General features: G+C 44.6%; 1 protein-coding gene across 2 annotated transcripts in view; it reads left to right on the forward strand.

The window, feature by feature from the left end:
• LOC306699615 (zinc finger protein 516-like) overlaps window positions 1–26,181 on the forward strand; it is a 44,881-nt gene that overhangs the window by 11,284 nt on the left and 7,416 nt on the right. For both annotated transcript variants that reach the window (XR_013767175.1, XM_079164274.1), the window contains exons 2-4: window positions 15,079–17,409; window positions 20,319–21,686; window positions 25,710–25,814. Coding sequence is in view for 1 of the 2 variants with exons in the window: in XM_079164274.1 (XP_079020400.1) it covers window positions 15,666–17,409; window positions 20,319–21,686; window positions 25,710–25,814 (3,217 nt within the window). In the remaining variant the exon portion in view is untranslated. The remainder of the gene's footprint in view (window positions 1–15,078; window positions 17,410–20,318; window positions 21,687–25,709; window positions 25,815–26,181) is intronic.

Consider the following 26,181-nt stretch of genomic DNA (forward strand, 5'->3'; position numbering starts at 1 on the left):
AAACATCAAAGTCTAGAGTACTAGTGCATATGTTTAAAAAGGAAACACTGTTGTTCCACGAAGTCTGCTTGTTAGTCATGAAAAAAGGTTTTTGTATCCGATTGCTGGCTGCCTGGGGGACGTTATACACCTGTAAGATAAATGTGGGATTGTTGAGACAATGGATTGTGCGTGGACTTTCAGTCGGAGCCATTAGAAATTGGCTTAGATGAATTAATAATGTTTCATTGTTTAACCCATCCATCCATTTTATGCTGCTTATCTGGGTCCAGGTGCATTCATATTATGAGTTATATCATGAGGAATTATTGTTATTTACTGTTGTAAAGATAAAATGTGATATGATAATAAATGATTACAGGCCATATCGTTACTTCTGTTTTTCTATCATACTTGGCCGGTATGGTCGTGAAACAGGTATTAAATCTGATTCGATGTGGTGTTTAAGATGCCTGTAAAAAAGCCTTAAATATAATTTGGTGAAGCCATAAACATAAACCATGATTGTGGGTAATATGGGTGCTCCTTTGACTGGAACCCAATATCTCCATTTAGTTTGTATATGGCAATCCAAACCTGGAGTGATTGCTTGTTATAACCGTCGTATTTACCCTGTTACGAACAGAAGCATCACCTTTTTCTTTGCTCCGTGCACATTGTGCTTTCCGGGCTGCTGTTTGCTACCTACCTCAGTTCCCAGCTGCCTCTCGATCTGTCTATTGCTCGGGGCCTTGCAGTCAACTACACAGGGAAGAAGAGACCAAAGACAGGGAGCTTTTTAGTACCCCCACCCCCTCACCACCACAGCACACACAGCCCCACCGCCTCGCATCCACCAGCAGCAGCAGCAGCAGCAGCACCACCTCTTTCCATTGGCTCATGATGTTCTGTAAAGAATCCCCCAGCACACTCACACCCTCCCTTCAGCGATCCCCCTGGCCTCAGTGCCCTGTTCCCACATTGTATCCAGATGTGAGGAGGATAGTTGAGGGGAGGAAGGTAGGGGCCCCTGGTGCCCCCCCCCCCCCCACACACACACACACACACACACACACACACACACACCACCCCGGCTAAACACATCCCAAACACATTCGCACACTTAAGGCTTGTTTTCTTCAATATCCCATCTACATCTACATAGTCTACAGCATCGTGACCCACTGTTACGTCCCGTTTCTATGTTTTAGAGATGAAAATCTGTCGCTCTTGAGGCCAACTGGCTGCGATCATCTAATCTCTGGCCGTAGAACTCTATTTAAAGAGCTATAGCCGCTAATCCCATCAGATTATAGTTGACCAACTCCCCAAAATCACCCAATTAATAGTAATTAATAGTCTTAACAATGGTCACAAAAGCCTGTCTTCCCTAAAAAACACAAACCCCAATAAATCGCAAAGAATAATCTAATACTGAGTCTCAAACAGATAACGTCTCATGTAGTAAAAGAGCTGACAATGGGAACAACAAATCTGCATTTTCATGCCAGTTAACATTTGCACTAAACCATATTATATTGAGACCATCTTAGTCTGAGATGTATATTACCACCCAGCTACAGATGCTATGAGCGCAACACTCTGACGCGGTTATTTAAGGTTGCAGCTGGCTGGCTGCTGCTCATATTCTGATACGACTTCTTTTTGAACACACATTGATTTTCAAAACTAGGTTTTGAGCCTGGAGTCCCACAAGCAGTCGGTATGCTTAGGTTTAAATACCTGGACAGCCGGCTCCACAGGCATCATTGTCCCAGATAGATCTGAGGTACAGGTTTGTGTGCTATACTTGTATGTATTAGGAATGTTTTGAAGGCTGGTGCTGCCAACTCTTAAACTGAAGCAGCAGAGAATTTTGGGCCAAATTTCAGTATTTCTAAAAACATTTTTTTTATATATTTAAACCTTTTGAGGAATTCCAAATAATCAGTGAGCAAATCCCCTGAAACAGCATTTCATACCACTCTATCATATTTAAACTACTGCTAATAGTGTGTGAACAATTCCAAATGTCTCATCAGAATCAGTTCAACAAGTGCGGTATTGATTAGTTCTGCGATAATTGTGTAATCAATCACGCTGCATTATGCCAACAATATCAGATACATTACAGTCGGTCCGATTTGCAACAAAGGGAAATTGTCGTCTTGTTGTAACAATCGATATCTCGTGTATACTCCGCGACACAAGCTGAGCTCAAGATAGCTGCCCGATAAAGTATTTACACTGAAGCTCCCTCTGATCCTTTTTATATCATTATCCCTCCATCCCAAACCATATTTGTTGTAATCGATTACTGTCACCATCCCTCTGTTCTTTCTTCTGTCAGCTAGACCCGCGGCGCTATTTAATATGCTTATCTTAGATTCATACAAATACATGCAAGTTAACCCGATGACTCTCTCTCTCTCTCTCTCTATCTCTCTCTCTCTCTCTCTCTCTCTCTTTGTGTGTGTGTGTGTGTGCTTAGGAGTGAGTTGTCTCCATTTTTAGTAACCCATCCTGCGGTCTTTGAGTCTGGGCCTGGCGCAGCGTGTTGTGTAAAGCTGGTCCACTGGTGCGATGTGGAGAGACTGACAGCGTGCATAATCCTCTGTCGCTTACTTCTTGTGTAACGGGCCTGTCGGGTTTTTTTTGCGGCAGGCTGATTGGCTGCTTGGCTGCTTGGCTGACTTAATGGCTGTTTTGCTGCCTGGCTGAAGCAGGTATAGCTCCCGTTTGGAAGCGTCTGATCTCTCTGGGGAAAGCTGCGCAAACACGACTGCTTGATGCAACATTTGCTTTCTCCCGTATTGCCCTCAGCTGCTCGGCTGAATTAATAGTTTGACATTAACTGGAGTGCTGCAGAGTGGAGCTGATATTCTGTGGCGCTTTTGCACAACTCCGATAAGGAAAGATAGCCTCGCCACAAATATCTAAATGTCGAAATGCAAACGCCTCTCGTATATGTCATTGCTAGTGTTACTGCTAATACTATACAATTGCTACTACTACTTTTAATGTAAGCCTAAAACCACATATCTCCTAAGTGGGCCTGGTTTATTATTACAAACATATAGCACAACACTATATCCTGTGCTAAGGGTGGATTTCTGAAAGAGTGCAGACATCGTTGTGTCATAAATACAATCTGCATTCAAAATTCAGGCACACAGCTGATACCTCTGTGCTGCCAACCAGCATTGTACGCGTCAGTTACTCCTCAATATCAGGGTCAGTCCCAGAATGAGCATTAGTAATTGATTATTGGTGTCTGATAGCAACTAACACAGGGCAACTACGGTGTGTCCCAAAAGTGCCACACATATACATGTGAAATAGATTTACAAACCCTGACCGGACACTGTTTCCAAGCCTGTGGAGGTTAGTTTCCTTCATTTAAAGCAAAGAATTTGACAGCAATTTGTTCCCATTAATATCCCAGATGACGTTATGTATCCCATTAGCAGACAGGTTGTCAGCCGGACATTCATGCCCAGTGTAGGAGCTGCATGCTTCCAGATGTCGATCTGGTAAATCCACTACTGTCTAAACACGGTAACTGGTGCAGATTGGGTTGTGCTGGTGAGTTTATTGCAAACAGGCGGCTTGAGGAATGCTGCTTGTGTACCGACAAGACGCTGTGATCTGGTTTTCTCAAGCCCACCCGCATCAGAAGGGAAAGTGAACCAGATTCAGCTGTAAGATGGGAGTTTTTTTTCGCCCCGTATTTTGCTACATTAACAATACAGATATCACACGATTACAATTTTCCTATTTTGAACTTAAAGTGTGTCATTCATGTCTGTGTGTTTGTTGTTTGTCATATGTTGACATTCCACACCGCAGCCGATGTCATTTCTAGTAACTGCTTTCATGGAGTTGTCATTTTCAGTTAAACCTCTGGGAACAGCTGTTTAAAGACATTTAGGGGGATTGTTTTTTCTCTACTGCTACTTTGGCCCACAGATTGAAACGGCCAACTCTATAGTTGGAGATGTCTCTGATTTTTTTATGTTTTTAAACCGAAACATCTGTAAAAACAGAGGAAAAAGTAAGTCAAATTTTCTTGAAAACTCACCATTTCCCACACGCAGCCACCCACCTTTACACAAACACACCTACACACAAACCTGATGAACACACACACACACACACACACACATGCTGTGCACACTGTTGCACGGCACAGTGTGGGTTGATTTGGGGGGTGAGGGGGTTAGAGTGTAACTAAACTAGCAGATTGTCTCAGTAGGACTATTGGATGAGCGTTGAGAGAGAGAGAGTGGATCCTGGCCAATTTCCTGTGCTGTGGTTACACTGCAAAGAATATCTGTCATAACAAGCCGTGTAGTCTGCTCTTGAGTGATTCAATCACGCTTCCTTAGAGAAAGTTAGAAAACACCAGACGCAGCTAATAAACAAGGAAGACACATCCGTACCGTTCTCATCAGACAGTGGTGATCAATAGCCCCCCCCCCCCCCCCCCAAAAAAAAGAATTCCTGTATGATGTTCATTTTCTACAGTGCGCAGCCCGCATTTCTCTCTCTCCTGCTCTCTGTCCGCCTTGATGTCCCAAATCTCCCTCTCAGTCAGCTCTTATTATCCCAATCTATCTCCTGCCGTGACTTTACATCACTATTTACCACTTATCTTCCCTCTGCTTCCCTCCCTCTTATTGTATCCTCTGCCTTTTCTCCTCTCCTCGACATGCGTCTCTCTCGCTCCCTCTCTCGTCAGATGCCGCCTTGTTTTCCTCAGTATTAGTTTAGAGCTTTTTTTTGTCCACTGGGTGGGTTAACAAGCCGGCATGATTTCATCAATGTGAATCAGGCAGCCTGATAAGACGTGACCCAGATGGGATCTCGGGCTCTTTTTGTACAGCCATCCATCACGACCACGTAGCCACATAAGCTCTCTCTCACGGTAATGGCTGTCAGCCGGCGTATGGGAGAAATGTGTCATGTAGCGTCGCCGCGCTCTCTAGAAAAAACTCTGTGTCCCGTATAAAAGGCTAACAACGTTTGTTATTCTCATCTAGCAGCCCCAGTTCCTGTGTGGCGCTCACTTTTTTTATCATTATTATTTTTGGCTATGAAATCCTGGGCACGCACACACACACACACAGACAAACAAAAACAGTCCACTACAAGCAGAATATTCCTTCAGAGACTTATGATGGGCAATAATGAGTTTGGGTGACCTTATTGAACTTTGTGGTATTATTTATTTCCGATTGTATCGCTTTGGTATTTCTGAAAATCGTCCCATGGGGACTCAAAGTATGTAGGACATAATCATGGATTTAAAGGCACCTTATTACAGTGTCCAAGATGTTGGGTTGTATCTCTTTTAGTGGAAGAGTTTGTTTTGAGAAAACGTTGAAAAGACCCACTTTCATATCTGAACAGTAAATATGAAGCTATCCAACCTAACCAGCAGCCTGGTAGCTCAGTTTAGCATAAAGACCGGAAACAAAATCCACTTAAAACTCACTTAATTAACTAATCGTGTTCAGCTCAGTCGGGCTGAACTCAGAGCTCACCAGAAACTCCAGCTCTACCTGTCATCTTCCTCTCGTCTCTTTAGGTATCAAGTGAATTATTCGTAGCAAATTGCAATGAAAAACAAGCAACAATAGGCTGGTCATGTATGTTGTTGTTTTACATGCATGTAAAGCTTTGGCAGATGTAATGCCTTTAAACCATCAATATTGGAAAACAAATAGTCTTCATATTGTGGTATTGATGTTGGTATTGCACAGCACTATTATCACAATGAAATTATGGCATTATCTATGGCAGTTTTATCTCTTTACAAATCATAACAATTTTCCTACAATGTTTCTATGACAATCCAATAAGGATTTATAGTAGGCTATATATGATTTTTTTATTTTCCGTGGTATCACGCATATGCACACACAGAGGGGGTCCAATACTCAATCCAGTGTACTCCGCACAATAACACCTTTTCTAGGGGATTCAATTGGATTTTACCCACAGGTTTGTTTGGAGTTTCTGTTTGCTTCTTTATAATATGTATGTGTTCATTTTGTTTCTGGCATGTGTGTGTGTGTTTGTACTTAAGAGCAGTGTGTGAACCACCTCGCAACAACAACAACTGCTTGTTGGAGCCCACACATTCTCTCTGTAGTAGAGCCATCAGGAGATTTCTGTGGAAAACCCTCCCATCCTGCCTGCCAGTGTGTGTGTGTGTGTGTGTGTGTGTGTGTGTGTGTGTTTATTTGTGTGCAGGCATGAAGAGTCAAAGCCAGATCTGTTGCCCTGTTATGTTCTCGTATCTCCTTTCGGCAACTCTGAGAGGATGCGATCTTGAGATTTTGCCTAAAGGTAAAGACAGGTTTTAAAACAAAACCACAAGAACAAGTAACCATGTAAATGAGAAGTCAAAGAAAATTCAAACAGACACACTGTGTTCATGCGGAGGAAAAACAAAGCTATCGGAGTTCAACACCTCAGCATGGACTTTTGTTCCTATAATCACGCATGAATGGTCAATTTAGCTATTAAACAACGCGATGACAGACACCAAAATCCTTTTTTGGTTCTCTAGTACAACATTGACCTGACAGCTCCATCCTAACACATGTTAAATACTGCTAGTGGAACAGTTTTGAAGTTGAACTTTGGATATTAAAATACATTGCAGTAATTTTGGTATCATTGTAGTTAGTTTTTTTTGTAAACTGATGTCCTTTAAGGTTGAAATTCGGCTGAAATTGAGTTTCTGTGTGTGTGTGCGTGTGTGTGTGTGTGTGTGTGCGTGCGTGTGTGTGTGTGCATGTGTTTGTGTTACTTACTAACCACTGGTGCAGCGAGTGGCAGAATAAAGCGGTTGTATCAGAAAGTGTGACAGTCTGAAAGACTGGTGGCCGGCTTTGAGGTCACCGGTCTAATTACACTTCAGAGAGACTGATTTAGGTTCGGTTGCAGAGGTTGTTCAGGGGCTGCAGACGGATGGAGGGGCGCGGAGGCAGAGGAGGTAGAAGACAGGGAGAGGTTGGAGACGGGTGGACAGTTGGGCATGGAGTGAAAAGAGATGGAGGAGTTTCAATTTAGATTTCAATCGAACACTATTACCACGAGTGCCTCTTCTGCTTTCGCGGCCGTCCCGCTAACAAGTTGCAGCAGCGCTTGTTTCACCACTGCTCCTGCTGTGTTTTTGCTCCATCTCTCTCTGGCCCATACTGCGCCTGTCCTTGTATTTGCTGTCAATGTAAGGGAACTCATAGAAGGGAACTGCTTTTGCAAACATTTGCATGGAACTTAACCAGAGGGCAACCTCCGGTTCGGAAAAGTGAAGCCAAAGCAGAAGTGCCTGAAACTCGCATTCTTTCTAATGGCCAGCAGGGGGCGACTCCTCTGGTTGCAAAAACAAAAAAAAGTCAGATTGTATGGAAGTCTATGATAGAATGACCCTACTTCTCACTTGTTTTATTACTTCAGTAAACATTGTGAACATGAGTTTATGGTCTCAATCTCTACTTTAAAGTCTTCATCAATACAGCATGATGTTCATTTAGTCAATTATGGTCCAAATAGACCATGAGTATGATTTATGGTGTGACTACCGCAGCGTTGTTTGGTCTGGCAGCTGTGCGAGTTTTCGTCTAACAAGTTTTTGGTCGCCTAAAAACGATTATTATTATTATTCAGCGTTCAGATGTATTTAGCTTCTCCCACTCGTGTCACTTCCGGTTGCAAAAAACAAAGATCGCGACGGCCAAAATGCTTAACTCAAGGCTTGAAATCCGTAGTTCATAAACCGATGGGTGACATCATGGTGACTACATCCACTTCTTATATACAATCTATGATCCAAACAGAAAACAATGAAACATCTCATCCTTTAACAGGCACACATTGTGACTTTCTAAATAATTAGCTTAGAAGTTAATGTTTGTGTGTTGTTAAATGTCGATCCCGGTAAGGAAAATCCTGTTTCATAAGAACATTTTGATCATCCTTACATCTAATCAAGTAGTTTGGATTTAGGTTGATGGGTTAAATGAAGGTCTAGGTCAGGGTTAACGTTGCGTTCAAGTGTTTGTAGATTAAGTATTAAAACTAGCAATCCTGCATGAGAACAGTTTGTGCAGGAAGCACATCTATCCACTCTAAAGTAGTTTGGATCGCGTAATGATAGTTTGGTCTGTGTTGCACAGTGACATCAGATCTCAACGTGTGTATATGTGTGTGTGTGTGTGTGTGTGTGTGTGTGTGTGTGTGTGTGTGTGAGAGGAATGCTGCTGTGGTGCAGGAGGAGGAAGGGGGGCTCTATGGGCAGGAGCACCCAGGGGTTAACGAGCGGTGTGAGAAAAACAGGCCGAGTTTGAGAAGGAGGGGGAGGGAAGCATACGCACACACACACACACACACACACATACACACACACACGGACACACACACACCGAGTCCCATAGGAAGCTGAAGATGGTCGGGCCCTCGAGAGGAGGCAGCTCTAGCTTTAAACAGAGCTTAATTAAAGCAGCAGATATCACTCCATGGTGATCAGTTTTGTGCAATTTCAAAGTAGTAAACAAGTATCCGAAATAAGATGTCAAGAAAATACACAATAGTATTAAGTCACACGGCGCAACAGTCAGAGAGCAACTTACAGGTGCATATTAATCATATTGGAAACGAATCACTCCGAACAGGCAGCTGTTTTCGTCAAATTTGACTACAAAGTGTTTTGTTGGTTTGTAATATACTCTGTAGTGTACTCTATACGGCTGAGAACCGGCCCCCTTCTCCTCCTGACCCGTACATTAATCCCACCAGCATGGACCGGTCACCAAAATGTAACATGACAGTATTGACCCAAACACCTGCCACTTCCTGCAAAAACACACACACACACACACACACACACACACACATACACTGAGACCCAGTAGACTCTTTTCTGTCCAAAGACCCTTCTCACGCAAATAGAGTAGGCAGGCAGGATCCCTTGTCAGCCTATTTATCAGAGAGGGGGGGTTTGAGAAGGGACAGACAGCGTGGACCCCCTCTATTGTTCTGGCTGAGTTTAAGGGATGGGGTGGGGGGGCAGGGATGGAATTGGGGATAGGATGGGAATTGGAGACCCCAACAATGCAACCAAAACCCCCCACTGCTCCTCCTGCTTATGAGCATGACCTGCTCTGACAGACCAGGAACGGATGCGGACTAGAGGGAAACTAGACCAAAACTACAACATAACTCAGTCCCAACTGGGCACAAAAAGGTTGTAGAGCAAACCTAAACTGCTCCAGGATTAGATCCTAAATTGGGGTCAATTATGAGTCAATTTAGACAGGAGTCACATCAATTAAACTACAGCCAAACTAAATGTCCTCACAATGGGGATACTTGAATTGTGTGTTGTTTGGGAAAACACGTGTGTACTTGGGTTTTCTTTCCACCAAGAGTCAATCAAAAATGACTCAAATGAGCACCACTAAGCCAGACTAGACCCAAATCAGTCATACGTCAAAACTAGAGTCAAAACTGGAGTTGCAATCGAGTCAGAATAGAATGAAAAAAAGAGCCAAACTTGAGTAAAACTTTATAAGCTGCCAGTCCAGACACAATCTGGAGTCAGAATAGACCTAAATCAGGCAGTGTCGAGTACAAAAATGACTTAAACAAACATCTGCACCACAACCATCTGCATTTAGTCTCTAAAGGATTTCCCCATCTAGCTTAGATGCAGACACAAATGCATACATGGCCAGATGTGGTTATGTGCAAGTATGTGAGCAATGTAAGTGAATCCTGGATGGAGCACATTTTTACAATGCAGTGATATCAATGTAGGAATAAGAAGAAGAGAATAACTCATCTATGTGTGTTTACCTCTTTCAACTGCTCACGGAGTTCTTGATAAATGGAAGCTACAGTCCTCAACAGCAGTTGAAGCAGAACGTTGTCTGTCAACCACTGAGTTTTCAAAAAGCTTCTTCTGTGCTCCACAGCTGACGCTTTGTCACCCTAATAATGTCCTAAAGCTCCACTGTGTGTGTTTTGCAAACAGCCTGTGTGTGTGTGTGTGTGTGTGTGTGTGTGTGTGTGTATGTGTGTGTGTGTGCATCCAGCTATGCTTTACCCCTCTCTCACTTCATCGTGGAGCTTGCAGTAGACCTCTTTGTCTGCCGATTTAGAGCAGGGTGTGAGTTGAAGAGCAGTCTGTTCATAATGGATTATTGATTGCTCTGAGAATACACTAGCTCTGCAATGTGTGTGTGTGTGTGTGAGTGTGTTTGTGTGTGAGTGTATGTGTGTGTGTGTTTAAAACTCCATACCATCCCCTCTGTCCCACTCTGAGCCCTGAATGTCTTCACTTTATGAGCAACCGAACAGAGGATAGCAAGGTTTTTTGTAAAGTGCTCCCTGTATGTTATGCTCTGTGAGCAGTGTGTGTGTGTGCGTGTGTGTGTGTGTGTGCGTGTGTGTGTGTGAGCAGCTCTCTGTACGGGCCGTTAAGCTCTCAATGCTGCCTGTATGAAACAGTGTTAAAAGCCCACAGTGTGCACATATAGACTTTCAAACGATGTGTGTGGACATTAAAAGCCCCCTCTGTTTTGCTTCTTGATTCCTCAGTTCCCCTGCATGTATGGGTGAGCGTGCGCGCGTGTGTGTGTGTGCGCATGTGTGTGTGCATTTAAACAAGAGGTCCACTCTTTATTTTCTCCCCCCGCTGTGTTTTTTTTCTTAACCTCTAATGCTCGTCTCTGTGCCGCTGCGTGGGAGGGAAGCAGAGCCCATCGCGGCTGAAGGATGTCCCACACGAGAACGACCCGCAGTCATTATCAGTGATAAGGTGACAGCGTGAGTGAGTCAGTGTGTTATGAAAGCCAATCTCCACACCCTTGGGTGCAGGAGATGTGTGCCATGGCTGCCTCTGAGATGATTGCTATGATGAAGGTGCTTCCTGGCTGGATGACAGTGTTTTCTATCACAGAGGAGCACAAAAAAAAAAAAAAGAAGAGGCAGAGCACCTTCTGCTAAAGCTTTGTTTGACTCTTTTTAAAAAAAAAAATGCTTTAAATATAGTAGACTGCACTAGTTTTGTTTTGTAACCAAATTGTAATACTTTTTGTCATATTAGTGCACCAAATGTGTTCTGCAAGCTGGATTTGTGACCTCTAGATGGAGCAAATGAGCAGATTTCATTAATGCACGGCACAGGAAAAGCCAAACAGACCACATAGTTAAGAACTGGATTCTTTTCCTCCTGAACCTGTTGACAGGTATTGAGTTGTTTCACGGAGAGTGTCACGAAAGACCTATAATAAATATGACAAGTTTCTGGTCATTGTACTGCTCGGTATTTTTCACAGCGTCATAGTAGTATTGATATTAAAGCCTTTGTGACAGACCTAATGTGTGAAAACCATAACGAAACAGAAAAACCTTAAAGCTGTAAGCAGGTTCTCCGCTGGCCCGCATGCACAGTTTGACACTGTTTGTTTCAAGACTCACTCCAGATGTGAACCTCAGGAGTCTCAGGAACAGAAATAGCCGGGCTGCTCTGAAAAGGATGTGTGTGGATGGGAAAATAAGAGTGGATTTCGTCCTCAGCTGCCACGGTTCAGCGTTCAGAGAGCTAAACAGCAGAGGTTGAGCATGCAAGGAAGGAGGGGAGAGAAAAAAAAGAACAGTTTGTTTTTGTTCGACACAGCAGTCATTATCAGCTGAGTGTAGGCCTCCACTCACTCCCTGTGACTCATGGTGGGGCTGCTTAAGTGTCCATTAATGGCACGTCTGATATCAGACCAATGACGTTCCCATTGAGGGTTGGACTGGTCTGAAGTATTTAAAGGTGGTCATTTTCCTGCAGGACAAAAAAAGACAGTGACTCGAAAGGGTTTCCATCAGAATACAGCATTTAACTATAATAAATACACACTACAGCTACACCCTATGTCCAGTCTTATCTGTGTGTGTGTGTGTGTGTGTGTGTGTGTGTGTGCGAGAGAGAGGTTTATTAGCTGGAGGATATCAACGACAATTTACAACGTGGACTGTTCTTGCTAGCTTCAGGAAGACACTTTATCCAGTTACTGTACCATGTTGGCCTTTAAGAGAGCTTTGATGCCTCTCTTCTCTTTTTTGATGACTTCGATGATTGCTAATATTTCCGTCTCTCCTGGACAGTTTCTCCTTCCATAAGCCAATTTGTCATTTTTCTCCTCCCCTTTTGCCTGTATAGCGAGGAGCCTGCATTGTTTCCCTTCTGGGGGCTAATCTTATTACATTTCAATTTGCACATGCGACTGTCTGGTGGATGACAGGCTTACTGTTGAATACTCTCAACCCCCCCCCCCCCCCCCCCCCCCCCCCCCCCGGCCCTGCTGACCCCCAATTAGCGAGGCCATTTAACAGGAAATAAGATTATTATCCTCCTTTTAGCGGCAGAACTGGAAGAAACTACTAAGTATTAATGAGCAACATTAGGATGTGGAGACAGAGAGATGGAACAGATGGAGGGAAAAACCAGTGGATGGATAGATGGGGTTAGACGGATTTGTGTTACTTATTGTTTTGACTTATGTCCATCATCCCCCGATTGTGCACCGCGCCGTGTGTTGGATGTAATTCCCTTAAGCTCTGTTGTTCCTCGTTTAAGTGGTACGTCACGTTCATCAATCTCCTTTTATCTTTAATCTGTCTAATAAAGCCTAAACTCATAAATTCAGATCATTCACTTGGTCAGATTTGATGTTTTTCTACTTTATAAACAGCTTGTGGGTATCTTATGTAACCGAGGCACCTCAATCAATCCCATCAAACGCTGCACCTGCGCAGACATAATGAATGTGAGCTGTATATTACACTAAGAATCAAAATGGTGTTAAAATAAATAAAACTAAAAACTGCACACTGCTGTGCCGTCTCATGTGATTGCACAAGGCACACAGATCACAATGATAACAATGTTGATTCTATTGCGTGCAATAAACCAGCTATGCTAGCAGCTCTGTGAGGCTGCACTTAGGCACAGTGGTGCTTTGAGCTAGATGTTAAAGCCAGCATGTGAACATGCTCACAATTACAATTCCAACATGCGAATGCTTAGCAGGCATCTTTGTTTACCACAGTCACCATCTTAGTTTAGCATGTTAGCATGCTATCACTTGCTAATCAGCACCAAACGAAATGCAGCTGAGGGTGATTTGGGTATTTTGTCATAAACCGAATTATTGGACAAATTTAAATTTTCACCTATATGAAAAGTCAGGAGATCACTAAAGCGATTATATTCATTCCGTACCAAATTTCATGGCAATCCATCCAAATAGTTGAGACATTTCACTCAAAACCATAAATGTGAACCTCGTCGTGGCGCTGGAGGATAAGTCAGGGATCGTTATTCATCCTGTGGGACCTATGAATGTCCTGCCACATTTGATGCCTATCCATCAAGTATATGTAAAGTACAAACTTCAAACTAATGGTGACATTAGAGGAAAAGTCAGGGGGGATCACCAAAGTCATCAGGATTCATCCTCTTGGTGACATGAATGTATGTAGAAGATTTTAAGGCAATCCATCAAGTACTTCAGTCTGGTCCAAAGTGGTGGCCCAACTGACCGACAGACCGTCTCTGCCACAGACGTGAAAGGCTAAGAGTTTTCAAATGCGATGTAATGGCTGAAACAGCATTGTACTCGCTAGCTGGGAGCCTACATGATAAGCACTCCAGGAGGAAGCATGGTGAACCATTGGGGGCGCAGTGATTTCAATAGCATAAATCCTTCGAGATAGATCGGTGGCTCTGGCGCAGGGTAGTCATTTTCAGTGCGAGAGTTTAAGACATATCATTGTTCTTGTGCTAACTTCCCTGCTCCACCACCTTATCCTCTTATGATTATGATCAATTATCCACTTATAATTAGAGCCTGGCAGTAACTCAGCTTATGGGCCCTGGCACTTTATATAATAGCCTGTAATAATGCTGTCAGTCACATTTCATACAGTCCACACGTTCAGGCTCTAGAATCTGCTGAAATTAATACTCCAGTCAGAAATATGTCATTGTAATCAACAACGCTGTAACAGAAAGGGGGCTTTCGTAATGATATTATCGATGAGCTGAGAAAGAGAAAAGAATAAAGATGTGATTAACCTTGGGTGATTCCTGTGAGAAGATTGGGACTTTACAGCAAGAAATAATTCACATAAACTGTAAATTAATCCACCCACTGAAAGAAATGTATGATGTATGAAATTAGTCAACAGCGTTCACTTTCTTCTCTTATCAACCTGTTTCTGTTTGACTCTCTACCTGACCCTGTTCAACTCTAGTTTGAGAAATAGAGCAAAGCAAACCGTCTGAAGAGCCACTTCCTGTTGTGTACTTAAGATCCCTGTCATGTGACAGTGTCAGTTGAGGCGGGTGGTTGAGGCCAGTATGGGGAGGGAATATGGCGGCACTGCTGATCTTGCTGATGTGAACACAGCCCACCCCCACCCACACCACCCCCAACCCCAACCCCCGCCCACGCACGCTGATTGTGTAAAGTGTCGACTCAGCCAGTGTGGCGTCAGAGCCCCCAAGCCCTGCGCGAATCATGCACAACCAGGACACACACACATACACGTGCATGGTGGTGGTGCACAGTGTCAGCCATAGATACATTGTGGACATGATAATACCCCATCTGCCCTCAATTTAAACTGAATCCTTTTTAGGTCAATTTAAACTCATTTAAGTTAAAGTTGAAGGAGAAGGAGTTGATTATCAAACACATTGATTTTGTATATGAAGTGAATCTAAAAACATTTTCATTTTTAATCATAAGTTGCTTATGTGTTTTACTCCAAAAGCACAACTGTACATGTTTCTAAAGACATCATGGATTGTATTTTATTTCTGTTTAAGTCTATCTGATGATCACCAGCCCCAGGTTCTACTTTTTAATTCATAGTTTACTACAGAAACAAATGCAGATCTCCCTTATGACATGCAGTCCACCTCCATGCTGTAGCTAGCTTAGCTGAATGTGTCTGAAAACTGAACGTGCCTTTGAATTTCTGCTTTACTCAACATGTTCTTTGTCTCTTTCTATCTTGTGTCTTTCTCAGGTGAATGATATGGAGTACGAGCAGGCCGCGCTATAGAGAGCTCCCTGTTACATGACCTGGATGCTGCTAATGTGCTTAAAAACTGAAGAGAAGATAATAAAATGAAGGACAGAAGTGTGGTGGAAAAGTAACACTGATGAAAAGACCCTTCGGAACCTCCGTCAACCGACACAATGACGACCTGGAATTAAGTGAAAACCCTCCCTTTATTTGGACAAAGACATTATAAAATCTCATGCATGATTTATATGCTGGGACTCATTTAGCATTAAATAGAGTTTACATTTTGTGACTAACTAAATGATACAGCTGCATGTGCCACTGGCACTCAGATAGTTTGATAGCCACTGATTCATTGACAGTGCTAGATGAAGATGGATAGATGGTGTTGCATCCAGTAACCGGAGAGTGCTAAATGAGCTGCTGTGTAAGCAGCTTGATTTCTGGATGATTGACGGCAGATAGCATTTTAACTGACCAACAAAGGCACGACAGACATCCCTAGATGTGCAACTGCAGATAGCAGTAGTTTGGGGTTTTATTGAGCTTGCGTAAGGCCAGGTAGAAGGGGTAGTTCAGTTCGTACAATGAATCGTAGAGACAGTGTGGAGGTGATGGAGACCCAGGCGGGAGGGAAGGAGAAGCTGGTTGAAGACCAGGTCCAGAACGAGGTTGACGGCGAGGACGACAAAATCCCTGGGGCTTACGACTGCAACGTCTGCGGACGCAGCTTCCCGTTCCTCAGCTCCTTGTCGCAGCATATGAGACGCCACACTGGTGCACGCCCTTACAAATGCCCTTACTGTGACCACAGGGCCTCTCAGAAGGGCAACCTCAAAGTTCACATCCGCAGCCACAAACTGGGCACGCTCTCTAGCCACCACTCCAATGAGGATGAGGAGGGTGTTGCTGAGGAGGAGGAGATGAGCGTTTCGGAGGGTCTCGACGGAGGCACGAGTCCAACTAAGAGCAGCTCAGCCTGTAACCGGATGATCAACGGGGACAGTGGCGAGGAGAGTCGGCGGAAAGTGCCAGGGAGGAGCCTGAAAAGAGAGAAGGTTGTGACCGACCAGAGGCCTTACTGTTGCCGCCTGTGCGGCTACGAGGCCCATCGAGAAGACCAGCTCCTCAGCCATATTGAAAAGGTCCACATAACAGCAGACACAGAGGAGGAGGCCACTGTTAAGGAAGAAGTTATGCCCGAACCTGATGTCGCCCAACCCCAGGGTGACGGGACCTTCCCCTGTGAGACCTGTGGCCAGGTCTTTACCCAGGCCTGGTTTCTTAAGTCACACATGAAGAAACATGCAGGGATCCTGGACCACTGCTGTCGTATTTGCGGAAGGCGGTTCCGCGAAGCTTGGTTCCTCAAATCGCACATGAAAACCCACAACACCAAATCCAGGTCACGGTCAAAAGCAGATTCCGCTGAGCAGCCGGCCACCATTAACGACGTAGCCCAGGATCCTGAAACTGCCACTTGCTCCATAACATCCATCTATCAAATGTGTTCCAAATGTGGGAACCTCTTCCCCAACAGAGATAGTCTGAGGGCCCATGAAAAAATCCACAGTCTCAGCTCTGGCAAGAAGTCCCAGAGCCAATGCAGACTCAGTGACGATGAGGACTCACCAGCTGCTAAGAGACGTTTGATTGACTACTTAAACCTCAAGCCTGTTGAAGAAAAGACCCTGAATGAAGAAGAGGAGAGTGAGAAGAAGATGCTAGGTCAAAGAATCCCGGAGCTAGATCCAGTTTGCAGCTACCAGGCCTGGCAATTGGCTACTAAAGGAAGGGTTGTCGAGCCAGTGGAGCCAAGTTACAAGGCCTCCTATGGGGGAGGAAGTATGGGGGAGGAGGCCCTCGCTGGAGCTGCTGTGGTTTTTGAGAAGGAGAGCAGCCGATATGTCCTGCAAGGTCAAGAGAAACGCAGCTCGGGCCGACGCAGTAGCTCTGGTTTGGGAAGCCATGCTTCTTCAGGGGACCGGACACCAGAGAGCCTCAGCGACTCCGAGTACCGGCCTTCGTCTCGCCAGGACCGACGGCGACCGTCGTCCTCCAAGTCCAACGAGTGCTTTGAGTGCGGGAAGGTGTTCCGCAGTCGTCACCAGATGATCGTCCACCAGCGGGTCCACAGGAAGGATGGAGGTAGGGCGTCTGTGGGTGACAAGGACAGAACTGCAAGAGACGACCGATGGGGCTCCACCAGTGACCCAGAGTCAGGCTCCCCTAGCCGGCCCAGCACCCCGGGGTACGGAGACTCTCCACCGGCCTCTACCCTTGGAAACCAGGCCTCAGAAATGGGTACCGCAAACTCTGGAGAGATTGCAGGTCGGTCAAAAACTTCTGTCTTGTTTTTATCTTGTTTTTTTTTTTTACATTTAAATGATTTTCTATAGTTAAATAGATACTGAAGAATTTGATGCGGGTAAGTATCAGTCTTTTGGGAATAACAGCTTACTTTACTGTTTGTAATAGGAAAATGTTCCAGCTATGCAAACAGATAAATGGTATACACACCAGTTCACTAAAAGAAGCACGCTCTGCAGCATTTTTATTAGCAGAAATGACTGTAGCCCTTGTCAAGCCTCCCACTCGAGGCCTCTGCCTCTGTCACTCTGTAGTAAACATCTGTTGATGAAATGTGCTTTGTGTAGGTGCAGCTCCTCAGCTCTTCAGGCTCTGTGGAGTGGGAGCTGGAGCCACCGTGTGGCAAAATGTCAGAATGACATCTGACTTCAGCTCTTTTATAGAGAGGCTACTCACGGATACTATCAAATGTGGTCAATAAACTTTAACGGCCACCGAAAAATTCTGTTTACAACAGTGCAATTATGTTGTATCACAGAGCAGTAAAGCTCCCGGTTAAGTGGAAGTTTGCGCCTTTCAGTGGTATGTCAGTAGAGGAGAGGGCATTTTTGGAATGCCTAGCATTTTTTTCACCTCCACAACCAATAAACACTGCAGAGCAGAAAAAGAAAACCTACCCATGCAAGGGCAAAACACCCATAATCACAGCTGAAATATGTTAAAGGAAGGATCCCTGTGTAAGCAGCCCGTCAGAGCTCTCTGGCTTTTGTCTTTTTAACTTTCAGACTCACTGAAAAAACACTGTTTGTACAGGTTAGGATAGTGGATGGCTAAGAATTGTAGTGATAGCCTCCATTCCTCCCTGTTAGTACAGACATTCAAAAATAGCAGCAACATTTCTTCGGGCCTGATCGAGCTGTGTGCTATTTCAGGTCTTCCTGTCTCAGGAAACTCCCCTCACCCCCCCTTATCTGTGCATGAATATCTCTTTTGCTCTCCTTTTTTATGTCTTTGCCATGAAAATCTGTCTGCATGTTCCCTTTGCTTGTTTTTTTTGGTATAACAACCAATTATTAGTTATGAAGCATTATAATAGTCCTGTACTCCAGCAGTTAACTTATAATAATGCATATACTGTATATAATTCACTCTCTCCCAACCCACATGCACCCTGGTGTCTGATTTTAGAAATTGCATGCAGGGACACAGGATCTGTTCAGCTCAACATATACACTGTATACAAAATGTATCAGATACAAAACCTGCAATGTCAAGTGACATTGTAAAATGAGATGAAATGTATTTATATTTGTGACAAAGCCAGCCCATGTATACGTTTTATAGAATTCAGTGTTTACCAGACGAGTGTTCTTGTCGAGATGGCTTCTGTCCATCCGTCCATCCTTTCTCTCCCTGTCCCCCTCTGACTCTTTCCTAATCTCTAAGGTTACCTCCTGTGACACTTCCACTGTCACTCATCCGCTCTTCTTACCATTGAGCCAGCCAGGCTGGCCGACGTCTGAGGGATTGGTTATTTATAGAGTCACCTCCCGATGGAGAGGGAGGCAGGCAATTGGGAAAGAGACACTCAGAGGACGCTCTATAGTTGCGAATACTCTGATGTTCCCTTACAGCTGTACTTTTTGGGAATGTAGATGATAAGTGACAGTGTGCAGGCACATACCAGCTAGATCGACAAATCAGTTCTGATTCAGGATCGGACTTTCTATGGAAGAGCAATAAATATATTTTGCGTGTGAAGCTATTTATGATCAGGTTATTCAATTCTTTGACTTTTTCAATAACTAAATAACAAAAGACAGATAGCGGCCTGATAAACAGGCCACACCGGTCTAACTAGCCTCCCCACTAGAACTGGCCAGCACCAGGGCTTCACCTTGGCAGAGTTTGAGCTGTGTGTGTTGGCTAGTGCTGCCAACAGGAAGCCAAATGAAAAACAGATGGCATGTTACTGGTGTTATTGTGAACAAGAGGAGGAGTGGGGAGTACTATAATGTGATACTTACAGAATCTGATCTGTTGGAGGGTGTGCATGTATGCGCGTGGAAGATGATAGAATGACCCAGACTCTGGCTAATTTAAGGGTTTATGTTCAAAACCTCTGATTTTAAACTTGGGGGATTACTTTACATTTAATAACCTTTCACTATGAATACAACGTCTTCTACTACCACAATACCTATTGTTATTTGCTACTTTATTCTCTTAATTTTCTGAAATGTAACACTTGTAAAGAAAGACTGGTCACACACGCCATCTTGTGGGGAATTCATAGAGCTGCACTTCACAAATCAGGAAGCAATATTAGTAAACAATGAATTCTTTACAATGATTAAACCAACGTAATCAGCTTTATAACCTCCCAGTTGTTTCATTTGTTCAGACTGTGTTGATTCAACTCTACTGTGCTGTTTGATATCACGGTGTAATTGTCTCGCACCATATGGACCATAATACATTACCAACCATTACCATAGTGATGAATCAACACCTCTCTGAGACATCTGAACATAACAACCTTCACAGCAGCGCCAACTATTACAGCATCATTATGAATCATTGAACAAATATCAAATCCTTAAAACAATATCTAATTGATGATGGATATAATTATTCATTGTTTATTCTTCCGTTGATATGTTTATTGTGCTTGTAATAGTAGAAGTAATAGTTTTATTTCAGGATACTGTTGTGATGTAAAATCAAAGGAGGAGAGATATGGAAATACTGGCCAATACTGCAGCCTGGTGGCTGTTCAGCAAACCTACATCTGGATGGAACAATATGAATCTGGCACAGTGAGCTGGAGTAATGAACTCCGATTTATAGCTGGCAGTAGAGAAGAGCATGATGTGGATCATTTTCGTTGCCGTCATTGACCCTTCTGTTGTCTTTCCTTTTCCCTGCAGATGAGAAGCCTTACATCTGCAGCCTTTGTGACTTTGTCGCCTCAGAGTTGCAGGCCTATTTGACTCATGTTCGTGTCCAACACCCGGCTGCCCCCAGAGACAGACCCAGCCCCATTCCCAGCCCCGGCTCCAGCTCGGACAGAGGCACCCCAAGTGGTTATCCTAAGCTGAAGAGAGCTCTTCTACAGGGGCTGAGCAACTCTGCGTCCCCCCCTGCTTACCTTTCAGCTCGATCCTCCCCGCTCAATCCCAGCCTGACTCCCGTGGATCTGTGTGTGAGGGCTGAGGGCTGCAGGGGCATCGCCACCCTAACCCAGGACAGGAAGAGCCTCCCAAGCCACAAGTGCTCCTTCTGCTCCCACTCCACCCGCTACCCAGAGGTGCTCTGGATGCACCAGACCGTGGCTCACCGCATCAACAGCAGCAGCTCCAATCTTGCGCCTAAATGGGCCCTGAAAAACAGCTCCAAGGGCTCCAGGGACAACTCGTTATCCTCCAGGAGACGCACTGGTCCCCCGCCAGTCCTGGAGGGGAAGGAATGCCCACCGCTGCCTCCACTGATGCGTGCCCAACGTACCCGGCCCCCAACCAACTCCAGCGAGGTTCTGAAGAAGAGCAGGCCCGCCAGTCAGGCAGCCATGCCATCATCATCATCCTCCTCTACCCCATCCTCCTCGTTCTCCAGGGGCTCCTCATCCACCTCAGGCACCCAAGCTGGGAAAGTCCCAGTCCGGCCAGGCAGCAGCAGCAATAGCAGCAATAGCAGCAGCAGCAGCAGCAGCAGCAGCGTCAGGCACACGGAGGACCAGAGTCATCAGTCTCGCTTCAGACACAAAACGGATATGTACCCTCGGGGAGGCCCATCGTCTTCCTCCAGCTCCATGGAGAAGAGCACTGGCGCCCTCTCACGTTCCTCAGCCACAAGCCCCAGCTCTGCTACTGCGTCCCGGATTGCTGACCGCTTCTTGATGCCCCAAGAGGGCCTGGGCTTCATGCTGTCCAGCAAACACGGCCTAGCAGAGTACAGCCGAGCTCGGGGTTCCCCTCACCAGCCGCTTTCCAACTCCCACGGCCAGGGCCGGGCTAACGCGACGAGGCCCAGCACCATCACCCATAGCTCTACAGCAGGACACAACTACGGAGCCTCCCAGGCACACGGGGGCACCCTGGTGAATTCTTCCTCGTCCTCCTCCTCCTTCTCTACGTCTTTGCCTTCCGAGGCTCGTGGGGATGTGAAGCAGGAGCCAATCGCGGAGACACCAGAGATGCCAACTGACATCCTCGGCTTTCTCAAAAACTACAACCCCCACGAGCTGGCGTCCCTCTACCACCGCTGGGGTGCAGCCAATGCACTGATGGATCCCACTGGTAGGGAGCAATTACAATTATTGTTCAATTCGTTGATTTATATACATGTGAAAAATTGTGCAGAAAACCCAAATTGTGTGTTTTTTTGTTGACGTCCTTGTAATACCATCGTTGGGAATAGGAGAAAGTCCTGTTAAATCGTCACCAGCTCACGTTCAAAATGCCCAGAGGATCTTTGCTTTGGAGAAAATGCCAAATGTCAGGAGTTGAGGAGACATGTTTTCCAGTCACTTAGCATTTGGTTTTGAGCTGCCATGAGTAAAATTACCTAAATCAAACAGGCTAAACCAGGAAAAGACACCCGCAGTAGAACATAGATCCAAAACGTATGAGCCATATTCAATTAAGCATGTGTATTTATCCTCTCTAACACATGCCGACTCCCTCTCTCACACTAACTCGCCATCTGGCAGAAAGTGATTGACGGACACATGTACTGCTCGATTCTGACAAGCTTTTTGAATAATGAAGAGGAGATCCATTAAATGGGCACGCAACCGTTTGCTTTACATGTTGGTGGGATGTGATGTATCTGGGGCAGCATGTGTGTCCGTGCATGTGTGTCCATATGTGCTTGGGTTTTGAGATGCAAAATGAGTGTTTGTGTGTGTGTGTGTGTGTGTGTTTCGCTTTTTTTAATTTCATGTGAGAGACGTGAGAGAACCTTTGCTACTCTCAGGTCTGCGAGGCATGCCTGGTCTCCAGCTCCACTCTCCCAGAAAGCTGTCACAAACTGTTTAGGTCACGGCTCTGCCTGACGAGAGACTCGCACAGATGCGAATGGAGGGAGGCGAAAACGGAGCGAGAGAGAGGAAAAATAAGAGGCAAAGAGAGAGATGAGACAGAATAATTACCCCACCAGCTGCTTTGGAAATGGTCATTACCGAACACGCGTATTATTTGCCCATTTTCGGTTGTGTCTCTAAGGTCAAGTGGGGCTGTATGGAGCCAGAGGTCAAAGACAACAGCCCCAGAGCAGACGCGTGACATCGCTGTCACCCGTCCAGGCGCATATCGTCACGATCCGCCTTAGCCCTTTGAGTCACATGCTATAAAGTGACCTTTTTTTGAGCAACTGAGTCTTTCTCCCATTTCTCCCTGTAATATGTGTACGAGTGTGTGTGTGTGTGTGTGTGTGTGTGTGTGTGTGTGTGTGTGTGTGTGTGTGTCTGCTTGTGTTTTCCGTCCAGCTCTGTCTTGTCTTTCATTAGTGCATCAGTGAGAAGGGCTGGCGGCCCAGAGTAGAAGTAGAGTATCCAGAGGCCAGCAGTCGGGCTGCCAGAGACACTCTCTGTCACCTCCTCCGCCTCCCTGTCCTCCCTGTCCTCCCTGTCCTGCTGTGTCCCTCCAATCACCAGCACTTTCCACCCACACAAGCATGCACACAACTGTTGGGCACTGCCCAGGTATATGCCCAGCATTAATGCTGTGGGTGTTGATGATGCCGTAGGAATCCCCCTCACCGAAAGCACCACCAAACCCCCAGGCCTGTTATCTGTCAGCAGGAGAGGTCACAGGAGTGCACGTGTACGTGTGTGTGTGTGTGTGTGTGTGTGTGTGTGTGTTTCTGTGCATGAGTGTGTGTATTGGTAGTGGTCGCAATGACATGAAATGGATCCAACTATCTTTGAACCTAAAACCTTCTTTCTCCAGCTGCTCTGACCATACTCACACACACACACACACACACACACACACACACACACACACACACACACACCTGAAAACATGATTATAACATGACCGACAGGTCCCTCAATTGTTATCTGAGTTATAAAATGTAATATTTTAAATACAGTCCTTCCGCTTTCCTCACCAGGTAACACCATGTTTATTTGCTGAACTCAGTATGCCTTTTGTCTGCTTTATGAAACACAGTCGGGCTTCATGTTCCTAAACAATTAACTTCCTGGTGGGATTTTTCTCATACTGCCTCATTCAAGTTTCAGAACTTTTACTGACTGTGTTGAGTGAGATATCATTTGGTTTTTGCCTTTTTTAGTTGTTTTTAAATCGGTCTTGATGTAAAGTAAAACATGATTGACTGGACGATACTGACACTGATACTTGGGAGTTAAAAGAATCGGATAATGATATATCAGTCAACAGTATTTTTTTTATATAGACAATATACAATCTAATACGGATCTCTTTGAATTAAAATGTTCAAAATCAACATGGATGTGCTCTCTAGTGGACAAACTATGAAATGACAAAACCGTTTCAAAATGACCTCGAACCTAGCTTGCGTTTTTTGTCATCGTCTGACACAATACATACATTGATAACAGTATATCTTCAATAAGCTAATATCGGCTGATATATATGGGCCTGCTGATGTATTGGTTTAGCTCTATTTTTACATTTAATTTGTTTACCTGCAATTAACATAATGATGTTCTTGTTAAGCGTTAAAGCATTGAAACAAGACGTGCAAGGTGTGCCCAGGTATACAGTTAATTTGAGGAGGTTTTGATAACACGTGAGTGTCATGATATTAATTTAAAATTCAGTTAAAATAAGTTCATAACTTCAGTGAATTGTTGCAATAATACTGGATGGTAAATTCATCCAGTTTGCATTGTTGTATCCGCTATGAACACTGGAGAGCAAGCTTCAAGAACATTTAAAGGTTTGCATGAATACTGAGAGGCCAAGAAAGTAAAGCAACTTATCAACAACGATGTCACCTTTTCCCCACCTCCACTAGGAGACCGACTGAAAGAAAAACATTCCGGATTTCTCATTTACACGTGTCATGTCTGGTGACAGGATTTACGAGATTTGAAGTCATCAAAATTCAACAAGTTTCTTTTGCCATTTAAGGCCATTAACATGTAAATCGGACTTGTGCATGTAATGGCAGTGTCATTGTGTCATTATGAGTGTGTGTGTGTGTGTGTGCGCGTGTGCGTGCGTGTGTGTGTGTAGCCAGTCCATGCCTCACTTTCCTCCCTCGGACCAAACACACGCGCACATACAACTCTTAAAACACACACACACACACACCTGACATGTGACACACGGGCAGCGGAGCGGGCACATCACAGCCGGGGCGTTTTAATTGCCTGTAATTTATGCAGTGTGTGTGTGTGTGTCTGGCTGTCAGCCTCTGAGATGATGCTGTGTGACAGCTGCAGTCCAGCCCCTGGAGCTAGCCGCTCATAATGACACATTAGACATACTAATGATGCCTGCATGCGCGAGTCCACTACTGACGCTACCCACCTCCACCGCTGCAGCCAGGCTCTGAGCTTACACGTACACCCACTCACTTTCTGCCCATTACTGACCTTTACGGCGTCATTCAATCTGAAAGCGGCTTCCGCCTCGGAATAAACTGTTGCTGATGTCCACCTTTTTCCCACCGCTCCTCTGAGAAAAAGTCACATGTGAAATATCACACAGGAATACAAAGCACACACGAGCCTTTAAAATGTGAACATGTACCTTTTCTTTACATTTTCCGTAAAAATATTGGCAAAATATGATCTGCTGAAATAGAAATGGGTGTGGCAAGAACGAAATACTGATATGGAATAATATTCAAAGGTTGCTTTAACTCACCAGTGTTTAAAGAATAGACGCTCAGTACTTTACTCTATAGTATGAATCATGACAGGAACAGTAAGTATGTCATCTATAAAATGTGACAAATTGCATTGTGGTATTGTTTGCAGAACAGTATTGTACACAACATGAGCACTACTTTTTTTTGTTCTATTGTGGGAATTTTTCATCACACATATATACAGGATACCATTCTCATTTTCAGACTTATGAAACTCTAATGAAACGGTAAAAAAAATGTGATTTAAATTGGATAACTTCTAGAACTATCATAACACAGCTGTATCAGCTGACTCTACACACCATGCATTTGATCCATATCTGTTTTGACCACTGTTATAACGAACCTGTGATTGAACTGTACTGAGATTTGCTCTGTGGTACCTTGTTTAATCGTATGTTTCTCTCTGTGTGTGTGTGTGTGTGTGTGTGTGTGTGTGTGTGTGTGATCAGGGATGCTGAGGTCTCTGATGCGGCAGGGACAGTATTTCTGCCATGAGTGCGGGAAGAGTTTCAGTCAGCCCAGCCACCTGCGTACGCATATGAGATCCCATACAGGTAAATACAGCCACAAGACGGTGACACACAAACACACTCACAGGAACACAGATTACATACGTACGCGTACTTCCGGAAGCTCGATGGAATTAATGGAAACACCTCACAAAAATGCGTTCTAAATCACAACTTTAAACCCTTGTGCTTTGTTGAAATCGGCCTTACCTCCTCATTTTTGGGATCACGTAGACTCCCCTGTATGTAAATAATCATAATAATAATTGCAAAATCAAGCAATTCCCTTTGACGTATTCTTTCCTTTTCTTCTGACCTTATTAAAGCCCAATGTGTAGAAAAGTATTTAAGCAGCAACCCACAAAATGAGCGTGCACATGTGACTAAGGTGACAAAACACCAAAATTAGCAT

Source organism: Pholis gunnellus, assembly GCF_910591455.1.
Source record: "Pholis gunnellus genome assembly, chromosome: 8".
NCBI lineage: Eukaryota > Metazoa > Chordata > Actinopteri > Perciformes > Pholidae > Pholis > Pholis gunnellus.